The sequence below is a fragment of the Ostrea edulis genome, chromosome 5 (genome assembly GCF_947568905.1).
Source record: "Ostrea edulis chromosome 5, xbOstEdul1.1, whole genome shotgun sequence".
NCBI classification, from domain to species: Eukaryota; Metazoa; Mollusca; class Bivalvia; order Ostreida; family Ostreidae; genus Ostrea; species Ostrea edulis.
In genome coordinates, this window is record NC_079168.1 from 92,180,598 (window position 1) to 92,208,150 (window position 27,553).

Sequence of the window (27,553 nt, forward strand, 5' to 3'; positions counted from 1 at the left end):
CAATTCCAAGATGGCCAAGGTCACAAAGACAAATATCTTGGTACCAGAAGAAAGATCTTGTCACAAGAAATGCTCATGTGCAATATGAAAGCTCTAATATTTACCATTTAGAAGTTATAACCAATGTCATTTTTTTAAAAAGTAGGTCAAATGCCAAAGTCAAAAGGTTTAATACCCACGGAAAGGTCTTGTCACAAGGAATACTCATGTGAAATATCAAAGCTCTAGCACTTACTGTTCAAAAGTTATTAGCAAGGTTAAAGTTTCAGACAAAATAACAGAAAGAACAAAAACAATACCCCCCCCCCCCCTCCATCTTTGATCTCGTGGGCATAAAATTCTGCAAATACAATATGTTTTCTTTCTACCTCATTTACCTGTATTTTGGGTAGTAATTCTGTAGTTTTCAGTCTAAGGGTGACCATTTAAAACTTAGTGTTCTACCCTTATCTATCAATATCCCAGGGGAAAAGGACTGTGCACTTACTGGAGTGTTCAATATTTACTAAAAAGTATAATAGATAAATAATATTTCTTTGAAAAGAGGGATGGTACAATGGGACCACAAGCTACAGCTAAAGTGGGGAGGTCCTTTGCGATACTTCACCTACAACTGGTGACATCTCACTATGAGTAAAAAAAAATTCTTGACTGGACGTAAAACAAACAACTAACCAACCAAAACAGAATGGATTTATCATTTACTTTTGGTAAAGCTGTTGTGTGGTACATAGAATATATCAGCAATATTTTTACCTTTTGTTTATTTTGTTTAATTTCAAGTCCACTGTTCAAAGGTTCAAACATGGAATTAGATATACAATTTCTCATGAAGACATTTTTCAACATGTCTTTGAAAAGGACTTTTATCACAATTCAATCTAAAAATTTGTGTTCCTTTGTAAGTGTGGGTGGGGGTGTTTGAGTATTATGGGATTACTATACAAACACATGATAAATATATGTACAGTGTACTTTTTTAATAAAATTAAAACTGCATGCTTGCACCATTGAAAAACTTTGAAAGACTAATTGGTTACAAATAAATAATATTTAGTCTTGGGATTATGCTAGTACATTGTATTCATTTGATCACAGACATGGCCTGCCCTCTTTAAGTTGGTTGGACTGCACAAGCATTTTCACACTCTCGTCTCTTCCACACACATTTGTCTGCTTCAACAGCAGGGACTTGATTACCGTCCAAACAAGGACCCAGCTTCCTCATCTCTGACCTTGACCTCCAAATCTTGATAGTGTTGTCATCACTGACGGTCACCATATACTCCTGGTTGGCAGGGTTGAACCCCACTGCATTTACTACCCCCCAAGAATGTTCATACACAGCAATGTTGTTTCTGTAGTGCTTGTCCCAGAGGTATGCTCGAGCATCTTCACTACCGCTGCAAACCAAAAGCATTCATAAAATATGAAAACATAGAATACCAGTTTATTGATTTAGAAGCATGTGCTTCTATAACAAAATGTAAATTACATTCCACTCCCTCTAATGAGTTTTCATGTAAATTACATTCCACTCCCTCTAATGAGTTTTCATGATACTCTCTTTTACTGGAAGATGCATGTAAAAGTAAAATCACTTAGCTTAGATGGTTTTGATTGGTTACATTTTCTCTTCTTTTTTTTAAAGATACAATTATATAAATAGCATTACCTTCCAACATAGTCATGACTAACATCTAGAAATACAAAGCAGCACATGGTGGAAGGGGAATACCCCTTGTGACCAACATATCGCACACCCTCATTCTTCAGGGTCAACAGGTCAATCACCAAGACCTCTATACAAGGTGATAGGTCAGGGGTCGCCCAAGGGTCATTTCTGTCAACTTTACCAATCCATGGACGATAGTTTAGGAATAAATATCTGCAATGCACATGTTGAAATTGTATAAAATTGAAATGGGTTTCCTTGCAAAAGTTGTTTTAAAATCTTTAAATAAAACTTACCTGTTATCACTTGAGAGACATAATCCAGTCACATGTCCAAAAAGGTCAATCAAATGATCCGGTTTGTCTGATTTTCTAACAGGTTGCACATGAATATCATTGTTACTAAAGTTGACCACCATGTGGTGACTTTCCACCTCCATGTCTGCGACTTCTCGGTCACCAGTGGAGGAAATCTGCTTTGACAAAGTCTCGGTACTGACATTTTTAATCCCTAATTGATGAAGTGCAACAGCAAACTCCCCTGTCACAAATATCAGGTTCTTAAGTGACGAATCTTCTGCTGATGCTATTAAAGGTCCACACTCCTCCGTTTTGGCACTACTGGCTGGTGCACAAGGTTCAGACCGTACACCTCTCCATTCTTCCCTAAATGTCTTTTCACAGTTACAACTACCATCATAATCAACATCTTTTAATTGATAATTATTTTGATTCACGTTACAGTTACCACAAACATTTTCGGAATCTGACAGCTCGTCATCATCTGGTTTATTTTTCAAAAAGTTCTTTTTGTCTTGAATTAAAGATGTCTCCATTGCAACTTGATTTGTAACACTTGCCACTGTCAAAAATTTGATGAGACTTGCTGTTTCACTAGAGAATGTGAACAGATTTTGTCCTACACCTTCCTCTACAGTTGGTGGAATATCATTTGGTAATGGTGAATTCTTATCAACCTTAAAACACAGAATGGTGTGGCAGTACATTCAGGATATGTTTCAACAAGCTTACAACAATGTAAAATTTACCTCTTATAAAACAGTTAAGGTGGTACCTGAAATGATTCAATCTGAACAGTGGTTGCAAATCTATCCAGGCTTATTTCTAAGTATCCCCCCAGAAATGTATTATCATCTAGCCAGGCTCCAAACAGCTGAGAAGGATCCATAGAAACGACTCTCAAAATCTGTAAATCTGAAAAAAGTGACAACATGACAAACTATGGCATACAGATATGCTTTTAAGTACAGGAGACTCTCAGTGGCTTGAAGTTCTTGATATGAGATGAAATCTGGACCCCATTAGTTTTATATTTCATTGTTTTACACTCCTAATATCTCAAAGTGGTAGTAGCGTATAGACGCCATCATTTCCACTTACCTAGATAACAGAGGATGCCTGGGGATAGTGTGGTCATGTTAATTAGATATTCATATATGTGACACAAACACCTGCCCTTCATTTTGGGGCTGATAATTAATTGCTTAACTGTACAATTTCAGTCTCTGAAATATTCTAATTTCCCACATTTGCACAGTGAACGAATGCAAAGAGAATGATGAGTGAACTGTGAATGCAACTTTTGTGAGTGGCAAGTTAACACTGAATGGTGAGTGAACACAGAATGGGGAGTGAACACTGAATGTTGAGTGAACACAGAATGGTGAGTGAACACTGAATGTTGAGTTAAAACTGAATGTTGAGTGAACACAGAATGGCAAGTGAACACTGAATGGTGAGTGAACACTGAATGTTGAGTGAACACTGAATGGTGAGTGAACACTGAATGGTGAGTGAACACTGAATGGTGAGTTAAAACTGAATGTTGAGTGAACACAGAATGGCAAGTGAACACTGAATGGTGAGTGAACACTGAATGTTGAGTGAACACTGAATGGTGAGTGAACACTGAATAGTGAGTGAACACTGAATGTTGAGTGAACACTGAATGGTGAGTGAACACTGAATGTTGAGTGAACACTGAATGGTGAGTGAACACTGAATGTTGAGTGAACACTGAATGGTGAGTGAACACTGAATGGTGAGTGAACACTGAATGGTGAGTGAACACTGAATGGTGAGTGAACACTGAATGTTGAGTGAACACTGAATGGTGAGTGAACACAGAATGTTGAGTGAACACTGAATAGTGAGTGAACACTGAATGGTGAGTGAACACTGAATGTTGAGTGAACACTGAATGGTGAGTGAACACAGAATGGTGAGTGAACACTGAATGGTGAGTGAACACAGAATGTTGAGTGAACACTGAATGTTGAGTGAACACTGAATGGTGAGTGAACACTGAATGTTGAGTGAACACTGAATGTTGAGTGAACACTGAATGGTGAGTGAACACTGAATGGTGAGTGAACACAGAACGTGAAAGGAGTACAAATACAAGCACAAAGTGAATGGTGAGCGAAAGGTGAACGCAAGATGAGGGATTTATCTGGAATATCTCGGATGTTTTCCTTACATTGTAATTATTACATAATTAGGTAAGAGATGAGATATTCGTATTTAAGTAATGAATAAATTTTGTAGTGCTGATATTACTGGAGTACAGCTATATAGCTTTTTGTGAACACCTCCAAGAACAGTAAATAAAAAATCAGTATATGCACCCAGGGGTGCATGAGCCGAGTTGCATGGGATACATTGTAAAGCCAGGAATGACGTGGTATATTTATAATTGTGAAGAACTAATTTCAGTTTTAAACTTTTCGAGTTACTGTCCAGAAACCATATTTGTCTGAAGTTTTCAATCTATATTCACTATATTCACTGTGACCTTGACCTTTGTTCTCCAAAATCAATAGGGGCCTTGCTTTGCTGGTATCCAACAATATATCCAAGTTTCATTTGATTCAAATTAAAAATTTTCGAGTTATCCTCCGGAAACCAAAATCCTTTTGGAATTTTAAATCTATTTTCAGTCACTGTGACCTTGACCTTTGACCTATTTCTCCAAAGTCAATAGGGGTCTTCCTTACCTGGTACAAAACAATATCTTCAAGTATCATTTGATTCGGATTTAAACTTTCTGAGTTATCATCCGGAAACCAAATATTTCTGAAATTTTCATTTTATATTCGGTCATTGTGACCTTGACCTTTGACCTTTTTTCTCCAAAATCAATAGGGGTCTTCCTTACCTGGTACCCAACAATATATCAAAGTTTCATTTGATTTGGATTTAAACTTTCGGAGTTATCATCCGGAAACCAAATTTTCATTCTATTTTTGGTCACTGTGACCTTGACCTTTGATCATTTTTCTCCAAAATCAATAGGGGTCTTCCTTACCTGGTACCCAACAATATCTCAAAGTTTCATTTGACTAAATTGTAAACTTTTCGAGTTATCATCCGGAAACCAATTGTTGACGCCCAACCGCCCACCCACCCGCCCGCCCGCATCACCAAACCAATAGCCGAGTTCAACTTCGTTGCAACTCGGCTAATAAAATCCATGCAGTGTCGTGAGAAATATGATACATCTGTGAATGTATGTACCTTTACATGCACATTGCATTATTATGTATTTGTTTCTTATGAGATATATGTTTATTCAAACGCTGTTGAATATTTTCTGCATGAAGAAAAACAAATAGTTAGACTATGATAAATCCAACAGCAGTTAATGGGAAATAAGATAATCAGTGGGCAATTCTAGAAGTTGTTAAGCACCTTTAACAATGACTAGTCATAAGGACCTCCCCACTATGGCTGTAGCTTGTGGTCCCTTTTTACCATCCCTCTTTTCAAAGAAAAATTGATTTTTAAACACTGATGTATCTCCAATAAGTGTACAGTCCTATTACACATAGATATTGGAAGATAAGGGTAGAAAACTCAGTTTTAAATGGTTACCCTCAGCCTGAAAACTATAGAATTACTGCCCGAATTGATACAGCTTTTCTTTATTCACAGCTGGGCGGCGATATTTAAATCCCACAACAATGTGCTATTTATATAACTTGAACTTGTTTCACTTGTATAGTCTGAATTTCGACAATTCTATTTTCCATCTTGTAAAAACACTGTTAAATCATCGCATGTACATATTTATGAGACATGTCATACATTGCTTTACCTGATTTAATCAGAATTATTCAATTTTCAATCACCGCAACTCGGCCATGCATGAATCGAGTCACTCGCTTGTCTAGTTCAGACTTTCTAAGGTACTTGATCATCTGTGTATTTTGTTATGTACAACAGTACCATGTCATAAGGTTAAAGCCAAGAAAAATAAAATTATCAAGTACCTCTTATTAATAAGCTCTTTCAACCTTAACAGTCTGAGCTATATACATCATGTTGGGTTTTCCCCTGACGCGCGTGGGACTATTCATAGACGCCTACAAAGGCGTGCTGTTTATATACTTAGGTTTTTTAAACGTTTTCTTTTACATGCTGTTTTCAAGGGAAAATCAATAACTTGAATACATGAACTCCAGATCATACAGCTTTAAGCGGATAAAATAGATTGAATGCCAGACATTGAGAGAGAGAGGCCTGACGAGTATTTCGAGCATTAGCGTGACACAGATTTTCACATGGCTGATATGATGTTCTGCAGGTCAAGATGAGGTCAATACAGGTTAATGAGGTAGAAATAAAACGTGTAAGTTTTGCAGATTTTTATGAATTTCATCACGGACACAAGATTGTCCAGTCTTGCTTTTTGGATGAAATTTTCTTTTAATATTACAAAAGAGAATTAAAATAGAAAGGAGAAATCCGGACAACTTTGTGCATGATATAAACAATGGCATTAAAAACCAGTCCTTCGATGAATATCAATAGAGATTTAACAAAAACAGACAACCCCGACTTCTAAACAAGGCATAGTTCTTAATGTTAACAAACTTTTCAGTAAAATAAAATACCAAACCTGTAAGTTAAGGTATTATTGAACATCTTGGGGCATTGTAAATCACAAAATTTAATAAAACTTTGAAGTTTTACTAAATCATCGGGGGCCATATGTCACAGCTAAAGTGGGGAGGTTCTTTATTACATCAATGTCGAGATGTGGCGCCTATATATAGTCATTCCCTATTGACTTATTATAACACTCATACATGTACGTACAGTTTGAACTATATTTCAAAGTCTATTTTTCATCAATTAAAAATACCTTAGTTTATACTGTACTTTTATGCATTTCCTTTTTTAATCAAGAATGCAGCTAGATTATGAGTATCAATTTGTTTCTATCATATTGTTTTAGAAAGTTTATTTCAATGAACATGTGCATTGAATTCTAGGTCCAACCTTTTGAAAAATTCCTCGGTTGTTGTCTCAGTAAGAAACTGACTAGAATCACAGAAACTACACGGTATACAGATCTGAATATATTCAGTTTAAACAAAACATAGAACAAGTATCAAATGTATCGTTCTCATGAAATGCTGGTAATGTATGTACAGACCCGTAGCATCACTTTTCAAAGTGGGAGTTGAGTGGTTAATTCAATAGAAATATTACTACAGCTGTACTCCACCATCGTTAACTACAACCATGGAAAAGGAGGAGGGGGCATAACCAATCTCCATATGAAGGTAACCGAAAAATTACAATGTGAAAAAGTGCACCCACCCCACCCCATCCCGGTTGCTGTAATCTCAATGATGTAAGAATAAATTGTACAAGTTGAAGTACTTGTAGATGCCACATGCCAGTATTTTCAGTTATGTCACAAATTGGAAACTTGCAACGATTGTCATTGAAATATATTTCTTTTTGGTGTTATACACATGCATGTAAAATTTGTAGATCTGAAAACTGTTGAAAAAAGTGCCCCCGTAAAAGAATATGAACAAAAACCACAAAGCTTGCAATCAAACTTAACATAAATGTACAAAAACGCTGTTTGAGCATATATATTTAAAATACCTATTTGTAAGAATATTTCACTGAGGGAAATACAAACAATTAGATAGGAAAAATATTTCAGTGTTTGAAAAAAAAACCACTATCTGATCAATCACGGAACTAGCCTTCTGATATCGATGCTGGGTGGATTGGGAGTTTTCTTTGAATTTTCACTGTTGATTTTCCTTCCACTCTTGGGTACACATTCCATTTCTATTTATTCTTGTTATGAAGAATGATCCTTTCACTTTGGAATTCCAAAGACTATATGAAGATTGAGCAGTGAACGAATAGTGAATGCACGGTGAGCAAACAATGAATGCTTTGTGAATGATGTGAACAGTTGGTGAATGGTGAATGCAAAACTGTGAATGAAAAGTGCACGGAGAGCAAATGGTGCGCAAAACTGTGAATGGAGAACAAACAGTGAATGCACGGTGAACGCATGAAGAAAGCACGGCGAATGAATGGGGAGCAAAAGAAAAATTGTAAAGTAAATGTTTCAGAGACTGTAACGGCAATATGAATATTCTCATCCAGGATATAGCATTTTGGCTACCATAAAGTCTAAGATGTTAAATTTCCGGATTTAATTCAACCTTTAAACTCTTGATCTCTTGAAGTTTTATCAAGGTTCCTTGAACTTCAAGTTATCGAGAGTCACCTGTATTTATATTACGAGTTATCAACAAACCCAAGAGCTGTCATGCCAATAGGTTTTGGGGTTACATTAATTGTTTTAAAAATTGTACAATTTTAATGGCTTGATAGCTGTGTGATCATGTATATTTTTGAGAAGTTTATTTTGACTTGACAATGAAATAGTAATTTTCAGTAAATAATTTAGAGGCATGCCAATTCACATCTCATCCTGGGATAAACATACACTTTCGGTTACTAGAAATCTGAACCATAACAGTCGAACCTTTAATTTCAAAATTCTATTCAACCTTTACCCTAAAAAATTCTTCATCTCTTGAAGTTTTATCAACGGCCCTTGAACATTGAATTACTGAGAGTCACTTGACTATGTAACTGCATGTTGATAAACATTGTAAAATTATTCTTTATCATTGCATTTAACAGACAGTGTTGGTAAACTACCCTACTCCACAGGAAATTTAGTACTGTTACACATACATACACACTCAAAATTAGTAAATTTGAATATTGTTGCCGCAAGGCAATATTGCAGGTTTATTGATATGGTAAAAAAAATTCAGAAAAAGATTTCTTTGAAAATACAAATATTTAGTCATGCCAATAGCCATTTAGTCACATGTTTCAGACTTACATGATTTTAAAATACACAAATAAATCTAACAGTTTTGTCAAAATTTCACAAAAGTACAATCTACATAAAAATTTCCAGATTTACGATATATCCCCTTTGGCATCATTCGAATGATTGCAAGGCGATAGCAAACCTACGTCAACAAAATACTTTTGTTTTGTATAATTTCATAGCAAAACTTACTATGCGGGAGTGACAAAATGGCTACAAAGCCTCTTCTATCCATGAAGTCTGTGGTTTTGACACTAGATACTAAGAGCATGGTGTCACTCTTGTTGAAACATGAAAACTGCGTAAAGTCCCATGCCAGCAGCTGTCGGAAGTCCTTGCTGTATTTAAGAGATGTAGGGTACCCCACTTGCCACACCTTTACAAATAGTGAATTTTTTGGTGAATAACCCATGATTTTCTTGATGATGACTAGAACTATCCTAAGAAGATTAATACTCCTCATAGGGCACATTGGATGGTGAAAATAGTGAATTTGTGCTCATTAAAGAATAAATGTTTTTTTTTAAATCAAGATATACTCTGAACAATGACAACATAACACTCCTCTTACAATGAAAAAATATGCTAAACTTCCTTGAATGCTAAAATATATATCAAAATAGCGGATGCACAACTTCATTGTTCACATAACATACATATTGTATATATAAGTTTTAATCAAATCTGTTCATCTATTTCAAAGATACACTCTGAACAAATTATGTCTACAGACAGACGGACAAGGTGATTCCAGTATACCCCCTAAACTTCATTTGCAGGGGTAGGGGTGGGTATTTATGATTTATCATGAAATTCCAATTCATGGAAACTACAATACCGGTGCTGGATACATTAATTTTTCTGAACATAACATATTCCATAAAATTTTTGCTTATTATGAAATAATTCATTTCTCTAGAGAAAGAAAAATTATGCTTATGACAAGGTAAGACTTATTATTCTTTGATGTTTGCTATTTCTGTTCTTTCTCATAGTTTGATAAATAAGTTTTGAAATAAAAAGACATTCTGAGAGTACTGTAAAATGAATACATGTTTACTACCGACACCCCCTATTCATTATATGCAGACATTCTGAGAGTACTGTAAAATGAATACATGTTCCCTACTGATACTCCCTATTCATTATATGCAAACAATGTATATATCAGGATGAGGGGATGGATATCATATCTTAATACCAGGAAATACTATAATTTTATATCAGGATGAGGGGATGGATATCATATCTTAATACCAGGAAATACTATAATTTTATATCAGGATGAGGGGATGGATATTATATCTTAATACCAGGAAATACTATAATTTTATATCAGGATAAGGGGATTGATATTATATCTTAATACCAGGAAATACTATAATTTTATATCAGGATGAGGGGATGGATATTATATCTTAATACCAGGAAATACTATAATTTTGATCTATTATTGTTGTGGCAAATCTGACAGATGCAGTTACAAATTGGTATGCCTTAAACTATATAGATCTCATACAACAAAACTTCAGAGAGCAAGAAAGAGTACTAGAACTTCAATTTACACAATAGTGACAACATGGAGATGCCTTAACAACAATAGAAACCTTGCTGTTCTCAATGTCAAGGTTACAAGGTCATAGATCATGGCATAAAATGAATGTCTTGCAATAAGAAATCTATATTAACAAGAGGCCCATGGGCCACATCGCTCACCTGAGCAACAGTTCCTAGCAATAAACAAACTTGAGCAAAACTATCATTATACAAGCAGCTTGGTTCAGAAAAAACTTTTCAAATGTAACGACTAAAAATTCATTAATTATCAAACTTAATTATATAAAAGTGACTACAAATTCATTAATTATCATATGCCCTTGTAGATGGGTATGGCCTTTCATAATAACAAATTTCATCCAGTGATTTTTTTTGTTTTTCAAACTACCACCTCTCCCTTTCAATTGGGAAAAATTAGCGACATTTTCCTCAAATTGGGAAAAATCATTCATAGTAAATTAAAATGGTAAAGATGCATAAAATAATCAAATAACAATTTTTTTGTTTGAGGTTTATTTCAGATCTGATTTAAAATCATAAAATAAATCATTATTTAACATCAAATATGTATTGGAAGTCACACCTTGTATAGATATTATTTACTTTTTCTAAGAAATATTTATTGTCTAATTTCATAAACAAAATAATAATAAAAAAATTTATAATTTTTTTATTTACAAAATTTTCACATCATACATACACTGTTGCATACATGTGGGAGATAGGTTACATGGATATTTTCACAACATATTAAATTCATTTTAAAATACGAACTCAATAATATTAACTCTAATACTGTCTACATTTCATATTTACCTTATCCTTTTATGTAAGTGTATGCATGATGTAAAAATCTTTTTCAGGAGAGAGAGAGAGAGAGAGAGAGAGAGAGAGAGAGAGAGAGAGAGAGGTACATAAGGTATTATTTTCTTGGTAACAAATTTTGTTAAGTATAATAGATCTAGATATAATATATCTATTGATCAAACACAAAAAAGAAGCACAAACCTATTTGATGAAAAAGTACAAATAGACCTAATTACTAACATAGATTTTCACATATTCTCTGCCAGTGAGTTTCATATTCATCATATTTACAGTTTCCTAGCAGCAAGTACTTCTCAACCACAATTCTGTCCGTAACTATTTTTCTAATCGCAGATATATGTACATTGTACTTGCGGACTCTTTTGATATTTACAAGAAAAAATATATTGTTTTACTATAAGCAAAATCAAGTTTTGAACTTTATACATATGTCTATTTCAGTATTTACCAAATAGTACACTGAGCTTGTCAAAATTTACAGGGATATGAAACTGTTCTAAAATCCATTGTTCAACATCACACCATAGCTCCTTTATTTGTATGCAATCAAAAAAAAGATGTTCTAATGTTTCGATATGAACACCACAAAAGTTGCACATTGGAGAGTCTTTAATTTTCAATTGGAATAAATACTTGTTAGTAGGGAGTATTCTATGGAGTATCTGAAATTGCAGCCAATGCAATTTTGACTCTTGTGTAGCTTTGAAGGGAAGTTCAAAAATCTTATTCCAATTACTTTCAACAAAATAATAAATTATTAATTCACCAGCATTTGTACCCATAATCTTGTAAATATTATATTAATAATCAAGTTTTCAGAATGTCTATCCTGTTTGTATTTTTCAGATTTTAGTAAAACCCTATACTACTGGCCACTTCCTGTTATTAGCCTGACCCTACATATAATGGCGGTCAAACTAAATTGTCAACAATATAATATGGCTTAATGTGTATCTGGAAACCAGTGCTTGAGCTGGGCTTCGCCAATTTCGCCAATGGCGAATTTTTTTCAAAAATGGCGAAAAAAAAATTAAAGTGGCGAAAATCCCTTTTTGCAATAAATTGTATTTTAAAATTTCCTTTGTCAGTGACACATTATCACCTGTTTGTTTATGCAGTCAAAATCTGTTTATTCAGTCAACGCGTGCGACCGGAAATCTCGCGTCGCTCCAGTGCACACAGAAGCTGGTCACGAAGGCCAGATAATAGCCGCAGGTAATGTATGGCTGCAAAAAAGTCGGTGATTATGTAATAAAGTACATCTGACAGCTGTGTACCCTGTTGTGGTCAATTGTTTAACATTTAAATTCTTATTCATTATCGTGTTATCATCTCCACATAATTGTCAATTCTTAACCACAGAACCGACCGGTAATTAAATTGGCCGTATTATTGTGTATAATGTATATACATGAATTGTTTGTTTTTGCGGCCAAGCTCGTTGATTACAATGTTTTGATTGTGATGTGTTTGATTTCATAAACAATGCGGTCGGTCACCATTGATATGGACATAGCAATTTTAATAAAAAAAATTTTTTGAAGTTCTGAAGTTCGGTGCGCAACAGTATAAAAATGCTAATCTCATAAGACTAGTATGCACCCCATACTATTTTGACACTAAACTTGTAGCTTCTGACCCTAGTCAGTCTAAAATTAAAAAAATATCTGTTTGGTTTTACTGTCAACCCCACCTGCTCAAACATCTGATTCTGTCCAAATTGCAAAATCTTCCATACAAAAACGGAAATTTAATAGGGAATGGTTGAGATACAATTCTAAATTGGGCTTGATGTTTTGTGACATCTGCATTTCGGGCAATGTACACAATGTTTTCACTGAGGGGTGTAGCATCACGAAGTTTATATTTATATCATTATGATTTATTATCTGATTTTTGATTTCCATAATAGAATTTATCAAACAAATCAACTTCTTATTATTTCAGAAAGAAGTGTTTAGGTATGGTAGCTGGATATGATTAAGTAATGTAACTGATTCAAAATGCTAAAATCAGTGTAATGTAATGAATAAAATATTATGATGGAAATAATTGTGAAGCATGAGCTTATTTGCGCCGCGCCCCGAAAAAGTGGCGAAAGGGAATTTTGGTCCAGTGGGAGCACTGCTGGAAACTATATACTTTGCTGCATATCTGCTTATATGGATGCCTCTATTGTTTTACATATTCTTTACAAAACCTTTTGCATGTGCAGTGGTTTGGAGAATAAAACTGAAGAAAAAAACGTATTTACTCTTTGTCAGCAATATACGGTAACCTTTTTTTAAAATGGCCTAATTTCCCTAGATTTGAAATTGGGAAAAACATACATATATAATTGGGAAAAAATAACTAATTTTAGTGAGGGGAAACAGCCGAATATCGGTGGCATTTTGGCCCAAAAAAAATCACTGTTCATCTGAGGATGCTTTTTGCCAAGTTTGGTTCCCTGTACATCTGCAAGTAAAACTTTGATCCCCATCCTACCCCTAGGGGTCATGATTTTAACAAATTTGAATCTCCACTATGTAAGGAAGCTTTCATGTAAATTTCGGCTTTTCTGGCCCAGTGGTTCTTGAGAAGATATTTAAATGACCCCATCCTATTTTTGTATTTTTGTGATTATCTCCACTTGGAGAAGGGTGATCCCTTCGTTTGAGCAAACTTGAATCTCCTTCACCAAAGGATGCTTTGTACTAAGTTTGATTGAAATTGGCCCAGTGGTTCTGGAGAAGAAGATGAAAATGTAAAATTACAATGACGCCACACAACTGACAAATTTTGATTAGAAAAGCTCACTTGAGCTTGAAGTGGGCTAAAAAGGCGGAAAAATAAGTGTAACAGAAGGTCTAACGAAGTTTCACAGATAGGGGACTGACAAGAAGATATTGGTATCATGTCATCATTCTTTAAATGCTCACTCAAATATTACATATGGCAAAATTCTAAGTGTTCGACTATGACTTGCGAATAATAAAAACCCCTACTTTTATGGAGGCATCTTTGGATGTTGTGGAGAACATGTCACCTCGGTGTGAGAAACTAACATGAAGGACTTCATCGCCGTGATCAGTTAGGACCTCGCTAAGCACCACAGGACAGTGAAAGTAAAGACGTTTGTACTCCCAATGCCAGCTCTCCTTCCCTGGAGGCAGGTCCACCCCACAAATGTTCCAGGTCTTCCAAAGTAATGCCTTCCAAAGGCTCTCATCATATGCCACGCGGTACCAGACCTACAAACATTGGACATTTTAAAAGTACCATTCATATACAGCTTTCATACTGTGACAATGATCGTAACAAAGCATACAATTCAAAAAACAAAAAAATATGATTCAATATTACAATAGTTTGCATTTTTATACATCATCGACAATTATATAGACGAGGCCCATTGCCCACCTGAGCAGTTGCATCTTCCAAAGCAAAGCATGTAAAAATGTAAATAAAAATTCCAATCTTATCATAAAGAGCATGATGTAAAGAAACAATGGTGATTCTTGCATGTTAATTTTACATACTGTACCCTTCTGGTTTCTGAGTAGAAGATTTCAAAATATACAATAGATTTCTATGTAAAACTTTAAATCTCTTATGGCCCCAAGACCTGGGGTAAGCTGGTGTGAACAAACTTGAATTCAAACTACATGAAAGTGCTTGTATATTAATTGGAAACATTGTATCCTTTAAGTTCAAGAGAAAAAGATTTTTGAGGAATTTTCACATAAATTCCTACTTACACCCATTTTTGCCTTACCAAGATGGCAAGGGTCCTGGGTCTGGGGCCAGGAAACTTAGATGAGCTCAGTTTTGATCTAAGTCTCATATTTTCACAATATGTTCCCTCTATAAATTAATGGGGAGACTTCAATCGAAAGTGGACTCGTCTAACTTTGTTAACACATTTATTCACTTTGACCATTTTGGCTCTGTCCTGGTACCAAAACACATACCACAAAGAAATTCACTAGAAATGGATAACTACTTCCACCTATACCCATGGTTGTTTTTGAAATATTCTATCAATAACAGATATTGCAATGAATTCTTTATATAAACATAAAGTTCTGTCCTACTTGAATACCCACTTCTGCCCCTACCCAGGGTTTAACAAACAACCTGCAGAACCTAATCCCCTTGCAGCATGTGATCATTGCGCTAGGCCATTCAGCCATAAAGGCAAGTAATAAAACTTGCTTTCGATAACGATGGTATTCTCAAAACGCTGCCAAATGCTACACAGTCATAGAGAATGAAAATGGGACTCACAGTTGTTTGACCTCATAACAAAGTAGATCACTTTCATATGCCCCATATAAGATAGTATCTCTGTGGTACTTATAACTACACAGAGAATATGACATGCTAAAATCCACATCACATGTCATATCAACCTGGGGGCCTTTGGCATATTGAATGATCATAAATTTTATTCTTGTATACATACAAAGTCATGAGTGTCACTTTCATGCTATTTTCCTTTGATTGAGCCAATTCTACTAAAAAATTCATCAAACCTGACTCGGGATCTGCACACTTGGCCTTCATATTGTTGTTGTCTGGTATGTAAATTCTAAGTGTTACGAGTGAGTGCATTGAATTGATAAGCATTTTTGCATGCCAGTTTGATATGAGCAGAATCAGTATAATTACTACTAAGTATAGGATGAAAATGGCACATTTATTGCTTTTCAAATTGGAATATTACAACAAAATTATCGAAATATTACAACAAAAAGTTAAATTAGCATTTATACTTGCATATACCTTGCATGTTTGTGAGACAGATACTAAATGTTTTGCGTCCAGGTAAGAGAATATATGCAGAAGTAATGACTCTGGTATATCTGCCCACAATGAACCTACATCAGAATCATCTTCAGAAGTGTTTCTGTAAATATCAACAAACAAAATATCTCAATTTGCTAGTGTTGCAAATGTTCCAATCAATTGTAATTTAACCCCGAAAAGTATACCTTTGTAATATTGCAGGCTACAATACGCTACATTCATAATTAATGATAAAAAGTGCATTATGTCAGGCCTTATCAAATCAATATGACTTAATCAAAATGAGTCTTGATCAATGAATTCACACTAGTATACTATCAACAGACCCATAACAGTATTTAAACCTTTCACGAGGCCAAGTCTAATTTCTTTCCACAGCTTTTTATTTTCATGCAGTCATTGGTCAGGGCATAGCTAGGACTATTTCAATATATGTAGGCCCGAAAGATGAAGGTTTCACCGAGGCACGAAACGCCGAGTTGGGGGTAGGTGTGAGAGGGGGTCGCCCCCTTCCACTGGGGAGAGTTCGGATGAAAATAAATATAACATATTTTTGAAATATTAGGACTCATTTGCACTACTCTGAGCATCAAAATAATTGCAATAGACATTACATTTTGAGCAACTTTTCAAAGATTTTTAAACCGAGTCGAGTGAGTATTGTGATCGCCATAAATTTATTAAAAATATATATAACCATTATTCATGTAGAACACATTATAAAAGAAAAGGCCCAACGGTATAATTCTATATCCGATTTTAAAAACTAGAAATATAATATGAATATATATCATTTTTTGCAAACATTTATGGACGAAAATGTGTTTTGAAAATGAAAAAAAACACTGTAGGCAGGTGCCTACTTGAGCCTTATATATAAAGAAACCAGGCCTCTGTTGGTGTGAAGTTATAACTTTCTTAAGTATTGCTTTTTTTTAATGTAAAAAAAACATTACCCATAACTTTTTTAAGATATCAATTCATTAAATTGGGTAAAATGCTTAAATGGTTCTTACGACATAATTGTTTTCCGGTTTTGTAACTTAACAATGCATGAAGCTGAAGAACAAAGCATGACTCACTCACGTATTTCAAGCGACAGTGGGCATTTCACTTCAAATTAGTTGACAGAACATCAAAAGAAACACATCTTCTTAACACGGATAGGTTGTGCTACGATTGGAGATACAGAACTTACTGATTGACAATTACTTTATATAAAGCATTTAAGCATAAGAATTAAAAGCAATAAAAAGAAAACTGTGTAATTTTTAACCAATCTAATTGAAGACATCCTAAACTATCAGAACTCTTCAGTGTTGAGAAGGTAAATATGAAATGGTGGTCATTGCAACGGCTTAAAAAAAAGCCAACTTTATTTTCTGTGGGATTTACACCATGTAAAGGTGAGAAATGTCTAAGTGCATGCGTGGTGTAAGGATGTCTTTCGTTATTTGGTAAATATTTATATTAATCACATAAGACGTCCTAATCTCGGCTTGGCTGACTATTTGGACTGATGCCTTCACCGAATCTCGGAGCAGTCCTTCATGATTCATATCTGGAAATTTACTTTCAGCTTCGGTCGGTTCTAGCAATTAATGAACACTTAGACGACACTGCTGTTCGCTTCAAATAAGTGATTTGACTGTTAAACTAACTCTCTATCACTATTAATTTTGTATTGCTTACTGTCTTGATATGAAAATACCAAATTGAAAATAGTCACTAAATTTTCCATTCAAATGATAACTTCCATGGCACAATAATTTATTTCCTGAAATTGAAGAGTTTCATCTAGTTACTGATACACTGTATATCCTAATACCTACTCGTATATCGCTAATTTAAAAAAACAAACTATAAGAACTCTTCAATTCAATGAGATAAAATATTGTACCATTGAAGTCATTATTTGAACGGAAAATTTAGGATAGTTTATTTCATGGAATTTACATACATATACACTAAGTAAATACTTATACACCAAGTAATAGTGATACAGATTTGGTTTAATAGTCAACTACCTTATTTGAAGCGAACAGCATTGTCACCCAAGTGCACATTAATCAGGTTGGGAACACTTCCCCTATAGCGAGATATTCTCGCTAAAACGCGATTATCCCTCTCTAGCGAGAATAAATATATCGCGTACAACAGAGAAAAACACTCGCGGAGTACATCTTTTCGTGATTCACGTGAAAAGAAGAAAAAGTGCTAAAATGTCTGATACTTCTGCAAATATATGAATCAAAACAAAAACACTCATGATGTGTATTGGATTTCAGACTGCTTTCCTCTTACGCAGCAACTTTGGTATGCAATTTCATTACTATGTTGTCAATTTCATAGAAACAATTCGCATCATGTTGAGTGTGTGTCGCACTTATTCAGCGTTGCACGGGATTTGCCATCATTTTCAATAAAGACACCAAAACACCTGTTTATGGTAATGTTTATTTCTCGCTAAAGAGGGATAATCGAGTTTTAGCGAGAATATCTCGCTACAGGGGAAGTGTTCCCAACCTGTTAATTGCTAGAACTGGCTGAAACTGAAAGTAAAAAAGGACAAGAGATTCAGTGTAACCCATTTAATCGTAACAAGCTGCCGTAATTCAAGCAAGATTTCACGAATCACTTTGTGTCACACTGGTCAGGGATCCAGCCTTGACAAATCTCGTTGCGATTAGTTGACTAGGTGTCGCACTTATTCAGCATTGCAAGGAATTTGCAGGGGGGTTTTTTTCCCAATAAAGACACCAAAATACCTGTTTATGGTCATGTTTACTTTCTCACTAAAGAGGGATAATTGCGTTTTTGCGAGATCTCGCTGTAGGGGAAGTGTTCCCAAACTGTTGGCATATAGGGCCAAATTCTCGTTTTCAGTACTGCATTATTATTGAATTCGTCGTGTCGATTTTTGGATGTATAAAGTATTAACTTCCCAAGTTATACAACATTGAAGCAAATCAGGAAACTACCTTCTTTCTCCTACGCAATGCAGAGGCATATTTGCTGTTACAAACTGCACAGGTACATTTCGAATTTCGTCGGTCGTCATTCGAACACAAATTAACTTGTACCTGCATCTATTCGATCAGTGAAAAGGATTTCGTGGGTTTAACACAAGACAAACTTATGCAGTGTTTGAAATGAAATGATACTAGCGTACAGTATGTGGCCATAAGTGAGTCATCATTTCATTTTTTCACTATATATTTCATTGAAAAATGCCCTTTTGAAAAAAAAAAAGTGAGCGCAACATTATTTAATGTGACTCATTTAAAATAATGGAAATGCAGTTTGTAATTTCTTCACATATTTTCGAAATAAGTTTATCTGTGGTGTTGTGGTGATAATCACCCATCAAATACGAAATTGAAATTTTACGGCATAAGTTTGGTAAGAAATCTTAGTATTTTGAGGTTAGAAATTTTGCCTTGATGATTTCATAAATTATTAAGGAATGACTTTAATTCTGGGGCAAGTTATACGAGTATAACCTGGTTTGGGTCAGTTTACGCTTTTTTATAATCCATTTTCCCCAGAATTAACCTGGTTTGGGTCAGTTTACTCTTTATAATCCGCGAAGCGGATTATAAAAAAGCGTAAACTGACCCAAACCAGGTTATAATCGTATAACTTGCCCCATAATTAAAGTCATTCCTTATAATTTAATGCAAGAGACAAAGATGCTAACCTTCGTTTATCAAAATGTACATAAACTCGGAAAAATACAAGTCAACCAAGCCGCGCAATGATTTACATAGCAACAGCGACACGAAGAGTCTAGCTGCGAAACCGAAGGTCGCCATCTTTAATCTTAGTTCTACGGAGCCTAGCCATTTATCAAAATATTATATCGAAAGTGAAGTTTATCATGATAAAAAATATGTGTAGACTATCCATGTAATGCGTATTTCGCTGTCCTTTGGAGATAGAGATCGACTTTGAAGTCTCTATGAGATTATATACATGTATCATCCTGTCAGGGTTTTCTAATAAATTGTAAATGTTATCGACGAAGTCAAGCGGTAGATTACATATTTATACCCCCATTTTCCGACTCCGCGAATACTTTGAAACCAATGATATACTCAAGACATGATCAGCTGAAGCCCCTTTTCTTTCCACGTATTTCTGTAAGAGAAAAAAAAAATGATGGGGGGGGGGGGCGATTAAATGTGTCACAGTTGCAATTTATTTAAAATATTGTAAAAGGAAGGGAGAAAATGTAACGGACCAGACCAGAATTGGAACTCGGACCCCCTGAATTTTCTCTAGTCAGGTGCTCTACCAACTGAGCTAACTGGCCACCGGCGATCGAACCCGGCTGACCGCTGCATTCCTCCTTCCATAAATGTCTTTACACCTGAAGACATCAACCCAATATCTTAATCCCCTGGCAGGCATTTTTACCTGTCAGTTCCAGCGGCTGGTCCAAGGCACCAAAATTCTGTAACGGGAATCCTGGTCACGGCACCAAATATAACAAGAAGACCAGGCCGGGATTCGAACCCGGGCCCCCTGAATTTTTTGTAGTCAGGTGCTCTACCAACTGAGCTAACTGGCCACTGGTGATCGAACCTGGCTAACCGCCACATTATATTTTTGCGCTGTACAAGTCTAATTATATCGGTATTCCTATTGGCGCGCATAGCCGATTGAATACAAACTAGTTTTTCGAGTATGTGAGAGTCAGTGTAAACGTTTTGTATTGTACAGGTGGTAATTATTTCTATTTATAGTTCAACTTACGTTTGACTGACCAGTGGTCTGAGTTCATAATATTGCAGACCAATGGATTTTACTGAATACTAATTAATTATGCATGTCTTACTAACCCGTGCACTATACAAAGTTAGAAACCCCGACAAAATCCCCACTCTTAAGCTTTGAAATACCATTACGGTTACATTGGACAGTCTTGGGTAGCTCATATCGATTCACTCGATGTAACTTAAATATTTTTCATTTATAATACTGGAAGCCTGGTAAGATTTACATTTATCTTGTAATTCATTTACTTGTTAAATATATGTAATTATACGGACAGTCGTATTAATATTCTTATGATCATCGTTTATCGTAAATGTTTTAATGCATTAGTTTACGTCTTGTGTTTTATGTATGTCTTTTGTCTTGTGTGCATGTTTGCGAGTATGTCTTCGTATTTTTTCTTTTTCTTTTTTTGCCTTCTATTCATCATCATTAATCCACTTCGTCCCATGGGGGACATAGGGCGGCTACAGTGGCTTTCCATCTCCCTCTGTCTTGTGCAATGGTCTTAGCTTCTCCCCAGGTCTTGCCAATTTTCTTCAGGACTGATGTTAATACCCTGCGCCAGATTCCATTCTAGGGCTTGTTTTGTGATGTTAGTACTGGGTTTCCTCAGTGTATGCCCTATCCAGTTCCAGCTGCGTGTTCTGATGGTGATTTCCACTGGTTGTTGGTTGGTCCTCTTCCACAGGTTTGCATTGCTTATAACATCTGGCCACCTTATCCCGAGGATGTTTCTCAGGCACTTGTTTACAAAGACCTGGACTGATTTCATGGATGTTGATGTTTCTCTCCAGGTTTCAGACCCATATAGTAGAACAGACTTCACGTTGATGTTGAAGATTCTGATCTTGGTGCGTGTTCTCGGTGCCTTGCTTCGCCATACTGGTCTTAACATGGCAAAAGCTTGCTGGGCCTTCCTTTTTCTTGCTTTGATGTCTTCGTCTGTGTCAACTGATGTACTGACAATACTTCCTAAGTAGGTGAAGTCTTTGATGTCCTCTACTTCCATGTTGTTTATCTTGATAGCGCCAGTTTGTATGGAGTTGATTCTCATTTATTTTGTTTTCTGGGCGTTGATGTAAAGGCCAGTTCTTTTTGCTGTTGCTTCTAGGTTGGAGGCTTGATGTTGGGAGTCTTGAAGACGGTGAGATACGCGGGTACGTTAAGGCAGGTTATGAAAATTTTTACTGGGATAAAATCTGCGAAACAATGTGACGTCATAATTGAAATAAGTATATCACTAAGTATATATTAAATTCCGATTTTATTTTTTATCTAAATTTTATTTATGCATAAAATAAGCCATGCAGCTACTAAGATCCAACAAAATTCGAAATGCTATAATGCTGTTGTGTAATTTCTGTCTGATTGATATGAAAGTAAACTGATGACGTCATGACTATACATCGAGTGACGTTGACACATGCATGGAATTTGTTTATGTTTGCCATGCAAATATCGACAAAATGTGGAGTATTTGAAATATATGACATGGGATATATGGAATATATATGTGAAATGCTGAGAATTTATTGATATTAAGAAGGTATGTTGATATCATTCATTGCCAATTTTGTTTAACGGAGAAAACATTCCATTTAGCATGTCGATCCGATTTCCCCCTGTCACACACTGAAATAAAACTGCAAAAGTAGCACATTAGGCCGCATAGTTTTAGAGACTTTTTATACACCGTTTGAAAGGTCATAAACTAATGTACACGGCAATTACTGATAGAATCGTCTGTTAAGAAAACTTTTAAAGAAAACTACATAGCATCAGTGCAAAATGTAAAACATGGGCTAGATGGTTTCATGTTTAAATGTTCAATAATTATTTCTTATTGAAAGTGGTAGGATTCTATCAGTAGTTCTGATATACTATAGGTGTTTTACCGTCATTATCGCCAGTTAGACCAATATTTAAATCTTGGGATAATGTGCTACTTTTACATTTTCTATTAAGGTATCTCCATGATCTATTTATAACAGTCATGCAATGACGTCATACGGAAGCGCATGTTTGTCATGTTGTTATGATACAAAATGTTCTCATGTAAACAACCAAAATAGTTTTTAAGAGTTAGTAGCTCCCTCTCTCTGTGTAAGACAGATTTTTAAAAATTATGCAGTTTACGTGCATAAATGAAGCATGACCTGCCTTAACATACCCGCGTAGTGTGCAGATGTCGTCAGCAAAGTCAAGGTCTTCCAGACGTCTTACTAGTGTCCACTGAATGCCAGTTGGGCTACTGTAGGCTGTTTTGCTGACCCAGTCTATCACTAGAAGGAAGAGAAGAGGAGAGAGCAGACATCCTTGTCTCACCCCGGTTGTTACTGGGAATGGCTCTGTGATGGTTCCTCCATGGATTACTTGACATGTGAATCCGGCATAAAGTTGTTGTATGATGGAAATAACTTTGAGTGGAATTTCATTGTGTCCAAGGATTCCCCAGAGCACTTGGTGGTCTACGCTGTCGAATGTCTTCTGGAAATCGACAAAGTTGAAGTAGAGTGATGACTGTCACTCGATTGTCTGTTCGATGATGATTCTAAGGGTGGCTATCTGGTCAACGCAGGAACGCTCTTGTCTGAATCCTGCTTGTTCATCTCTCATCTTTTTGTCCACTTCTCTCTTCATCCTAGTCAATATGATTTAATGTATTAGTTTATGTCTTGTGTTTTATGTCTTGTGTGCATGTTTGCGAGTATGTCTTCGTATTTTTATCTTATTTTTTTTCCTTCTATTGAAATTGAATAATTGTTAGAGACCGATCCAGTTTTGTGTTGTTTTAAACAAAACACATCGTCGGAAGCCCACGGTTGATTACGCTCGAATTCGTTCCTCTCTCGATCACGGACTTCATGATGGAGAGAGGATCGAAGCGTAAGCAACCGTGGGTGAACAAAACAGTGCCCCTGCGACGTCAGTAGAAATAACTTTCTCGTCAATATTTGACTGTGGTACGCATTATCTAATATTGCGTGGCTGTTTTTCTTAGGCTCAAATCTACTCTCAGATATTTTGACAGAAACGTCTTTGTAGCAGGGTCAGTGTTACTGTGAGCAGCTTGAGAAAGGATATTCGAGTGTGGCAAACACGGTCGAGTCTTGAACGCATGTATCGGCAGACGCAGTTTGGGAGGAGGGGGGGGTGTAGTCCGTGACAGAAGTCCCGGCCGCGATGTCCGAAATTAATGTTCGCCGATTTATCATATATGTTAGTTTTTTCTTTAAATATCTTACTGAATGTGTTTTAAGACGATCACCGAGAGTCTTAATTGTGAATGTGCCGTATGAAAAGTGCCTAGTTATTTGATAAATTGCTTAAAATTATTTATTCAACCGAATATAGGTGTCCAGAAATCTGAGGTGTGTTCAAAAATGCGAGATTTATTACAAATTCCTACATTCCCACCTCAATGTCACGAAAAATACAATCGGGTTCGGTGTTCAAGAAAATTGTACAGGTTAAAACCATATATCGGAAATAATTTCCCCGGAAACTGTGACTGGGTTATGTTATGGGAAAAGAGTACCAATTCATTTCCCATAGACCTCAATGTTAACCTTTGGCCCTCTCACTAATTAACTATATCGATTTTAAATAAATGACCGCAAACATTTCAATGTTCATTCCAAGTGTTGATAAAAAATGACAAAAAATATATAAGGTCCCGTGCCTTTTCTAGGCCATATTTGTACTTTTTAAAAACACATAGCAATCTGCAGTAAATTACACACTTCATTTTAAGCACACCCCTACCATGGTAATTTCCTCAGTCATTTCTCGATTTTGTACGATAATTTTTCATCCTGACAATTAATTTGAACCTCTATAATATTTCTTTCAATTCCAAATAATTTCACTCTTGATATTAGCCAATCACTCAACACCTAGACATTTATATCTCCGCTCAATCTTGGGTAAACTGCGTCCGGGTTACGCATACGGGGGTTTGGTACTCTCATTCCTTTATAGACTCAACTGTATTCTTCATGGTGTAAAGGTAGTCCCAAAGATTTTATTTTCGGTTTTATTTTTGGCCTTATTAATTTTTGGTTGTTTTCAAAAGTACTTGCTTACTTACTTAGGCCTGTCGTTCCGTGAGGAACGTAGGCCATCAACAACAGTCCTCCATCGAACTCGATTCTGGGCTGCTTTTGCTGCGTCTAGCCAGGTCATGTCCTGCGCCTTCAATTCTGCCTCCGAGTCACGCCTCCAGGTGTTTCTTGGACGTCCCCTCTTTCTCTTGCCCTGCGGGTTCCAGGTCAAGGCTTGGCGTGTGGTGCTGGAAGATGGCTTCCTTAGGGTGTGTCCAATCCAACCCCACTTCCTACGTCTGATTTGTATGTCTATAGGTTCCTGCCCTGCTCTCTTCCATAGCTCTCCATTTGTGATCTTTTCAGGCCATCGGATGTTGAAGATGCGCCTGAGACAGGTGTTGTAAAATGTCTGGATCTTCTGCAGGGTTGTTTTTGGTCGTTCTCCATGTCTCTGCTCCATACAGTAAGACGGACTTAACATTAGAGTTGAGGATCCGCAGTTGGATAGTTATGCGGATGTTCTTTGAGGCCCATATGTTCTTTAGCATGGTAAATGCAGCTCTTTCCTTGCCGATTCTTGATTTGATGTCACGATCTGTACCACCCTGTCTGTCCATCACACTCCCCAGGTAGATGAAAGACTCAATTTCTTTGATGGGCTCATCACCGACTGTGACTAATAATTGGACAGTGGTGTTGATCTTCATCAATTCTGTTTTCTTCAAATTGATCTTGAGTCCCGTTCCTGCTGATGTTGTTACAAGGTGAGTTGTTTTGTCCTGCATCTGAAAGTGGTTGTGCGAAAGGAGAGCCAGGTCATCAGCAAAGTCGAGATCGTCGAGTTGCGTCAGGAGTGTCCACTGTATACCATTGTTCCTGCCTGATGTAGTAGTCCTCATTATCCAGTCAATAACCAAAAGGAAGAGGAATGGTGACAGCAAACATCCTTGTCGAACTCCTGTCTTGACCTCAAAACTCTCGGACATCTGGCCAGCATGGGCAACCCTGCATGTCATGCCTTGGTAAGTGTTACGAATCGGGGAGACGAGCTTCTCGGGTACTCCATAGTGTTTCAGTATCTTCCATAGTGTCTCACGGTCCACGCTGTCGAACGCTTTCTCGTAGTCAATGAAGTTGATATAGAGGGGGACTTCCACTCCAGTGATTGTTCAATGATGATGCACAGACTGGCTATCTAGTCAGCACATGATCTGTTGCGTCTAAAATCAGCCTGCTAGTCACGGAGCTTTGAGTCCACTGTCTCTTTCATCCTCTCGAGAAGGATCCTGTTGATGACCTTGACAGGCACTAACAGGAGCATAATTACCCGGCAGTTACTGCAGTCCCTCAGATCTCCCTTCTTTGGCAGATCTTCTTGAAGAGGTTGTGCAAGATGTTAACAGCTGTCTCTGTATCAGCTTTGATGGCTTCCGCTGGTATTTCGTCAAGCCTTGCCGCTTTTCCATTCTTAAGTGTGGTAATTGCACTCCTGATCTCTGTCTTTGTTGGCTTGTCGCAGTCGATCGGGAGGTCTGAATTGGCTGGTTGTATGTCTGGAGGCGTATCTGGTGTTGGTCTATTTAATAGCTCTCCAAAGTGTTCTACCCATCTCTTCAATTGTTCTTCTGTTGTTGTGAGAGGATTCCCGTTCTTTTCCTTCACTGGCTTGTCTGTCTGCTGGAACTTGTTGGAGAACTTCTTTGTGACCATATACTGTTCTCTCAAGTTTCCCTGTCCCGCTGCTTCTTCAGCTTGTTTGGCCAGGTTGTCAATGTGATCCCGTTTATCTTTCCTGATGCTTTTCTTAACTTCTTTAGCTGTCGCTGTGTAGTCAAAAGTTTTCAAAAGTACTTTGCTCTTTTCCTAAATTGTTCTTAAATTATGTTCTGAAAAGGCAGTGTTGCTTCTTTTCATTTTGATCCGGATTGAAGTACTCTCAGATAAATGAATGTTATTTCAATCAGACGAATCGATTGAAATGCAAATTTATTAACCTTGCAGTTAAAGCAATACAGCCTTAAATGACGCATTTTTTCAAATATAATTGTATCCAATTATGCATCATTCAACGGTTATTGCAAAGATCAAAAGAATTTCGCGTCATTATTCTGCTTTAATGATACCTTCATACGTAATAACTGATTATGAGAATCGCTTGCACTTCCTGTTTTGCTAAAACAACAATAAAGTCCATAACTGTTAATTCAATATTATAAAATCATAAAAATCAATCAGTTGCAAGGCAAACATGTAGTCAGTTTTTAAATCGAGGCAAGTTACTGACAAACAAGTTGATAGCACAGGGGTTTCAACAGTCTCGATTGAAGTCAGCATTTCGCAAATTCTATGGTCGTTATAACGATCTAGTTCGTCAATACAAACTCGCATTGGGTCAAATGCTGTCTGACGTGTTTCATACCGATTGTTAGGCCGTTCTTGGCACATTGATTTTGACTACGGGTAACTCCGTTTAACTGATCAGGATATAGGGCTCACGGCGGGTGTGACCGGTCGACAGGGGATTCTTACTCCTCCTAAGCACCTGATCCCACCTCTGGTGTGTCCAGGGGTCCGTGTTTGCCCAACTGTCTATTTTATATTGCTTGAAGGAGTTATGAGATTGACCACTGTTCGTTATCTTCACTTTTCATAAATGACTGAAGAGCATTTGAAATTCAGTGTAAAT

At 36.4% G+C, this 27,553-nt stretch overlaps 3 protein-coding genes and 1 non-coding gene across 5 annotated transcripts; all 4 read right to left on the reverse strand.

Annotated features, from left to right (window-relative positions):
- Nucleotides 1–686: 686 nt before the first annotated feature.
- Nucleotides 687–19,143, reverse strand: LOC125649363 (F-box/WD repeat-containing protein 5-like). 2 transcript variants are annotated; one of them, XM_048876853.2, is made up of 8 exons: nt 19,021–19,121; nt 16,016–16,139; nt 14,236–14,481; nt 9,056–9,239; nt 2,750–2,889; nt 1,972–2,651; nt 1,676–1,888; nt 687–1,403 (listed from the first exon to the last, which is right to left on the reverse strand). In XM_048876853.2, exons 1-8 carry the CDS (start codon nt 19,098–19,100, stop codon nt 1,115–1,117), a joined length of 1,956 nt encoding a protein of 651 aa, XP_048732810.2. In that variant the 5' UTR covers nt 19,101–19,121; the 3' UTR covers nt 687–1,114. The 2 variants fall into 2 exon arrangements, with proteins under 2 accessions (XP_048732810.2, XP_048732812.2); XM_048876855.2 differs by lacking the exon at nt 16,016–16,139 and having other exon boundaries at nt 19,021–19,143.
- A 1,393-nt stretch (nt 19,144–20,536) lies between these two features.
- Trnac-aca (transfer RNA cysteine (anticodon ACA)) lies at nt 20,537–20,612 on the reverse strand. Its single transcript is given in 2 exon segments — nt 20,537–20,571; nt 20,576–20,612. It is a non-coding gene; the product is annotated as a tRNA-Cys (tRNA).
- A 714-nt stretch (nt 20,613–21,326) lies between these two features.
- LOC130055046 (uncharacterized) lies at nt 21,327–21,830 on the reverse strand. Its single transcript, XM_056166217.1, has one exon. The coding sequence runs from the start codon at nt 21,828–21,830 to the stop codon at nt 21,327–21,329; it is 504 nt and encodes a 167-aa protein (XP_056022192.1).
- Nucleotides 21,831–23,344: 1,514 nt separating this feature from the next.
- LOC130055047 (uncharacterized) lies at nt 23,345–25,883 on the reverse strand. The gene is made up of 3 exons (XM_056166218.1): nt 25,254–25,883; nt 24,912–25,078; nt 23,345–23,462 (listed from the first exon to the last, which is right to left on the reverse strand). Exons 1-3 carry the CDS (start codon nt 25,881–25,883, stop codon nt 23,345–23,347), a joined length of 915 nt encoding a protein of 304 aa, XP_056022193.1.
- Between the last annotated feature and the right edge of the window lie 1,670 nt (nt 25,884–27,553).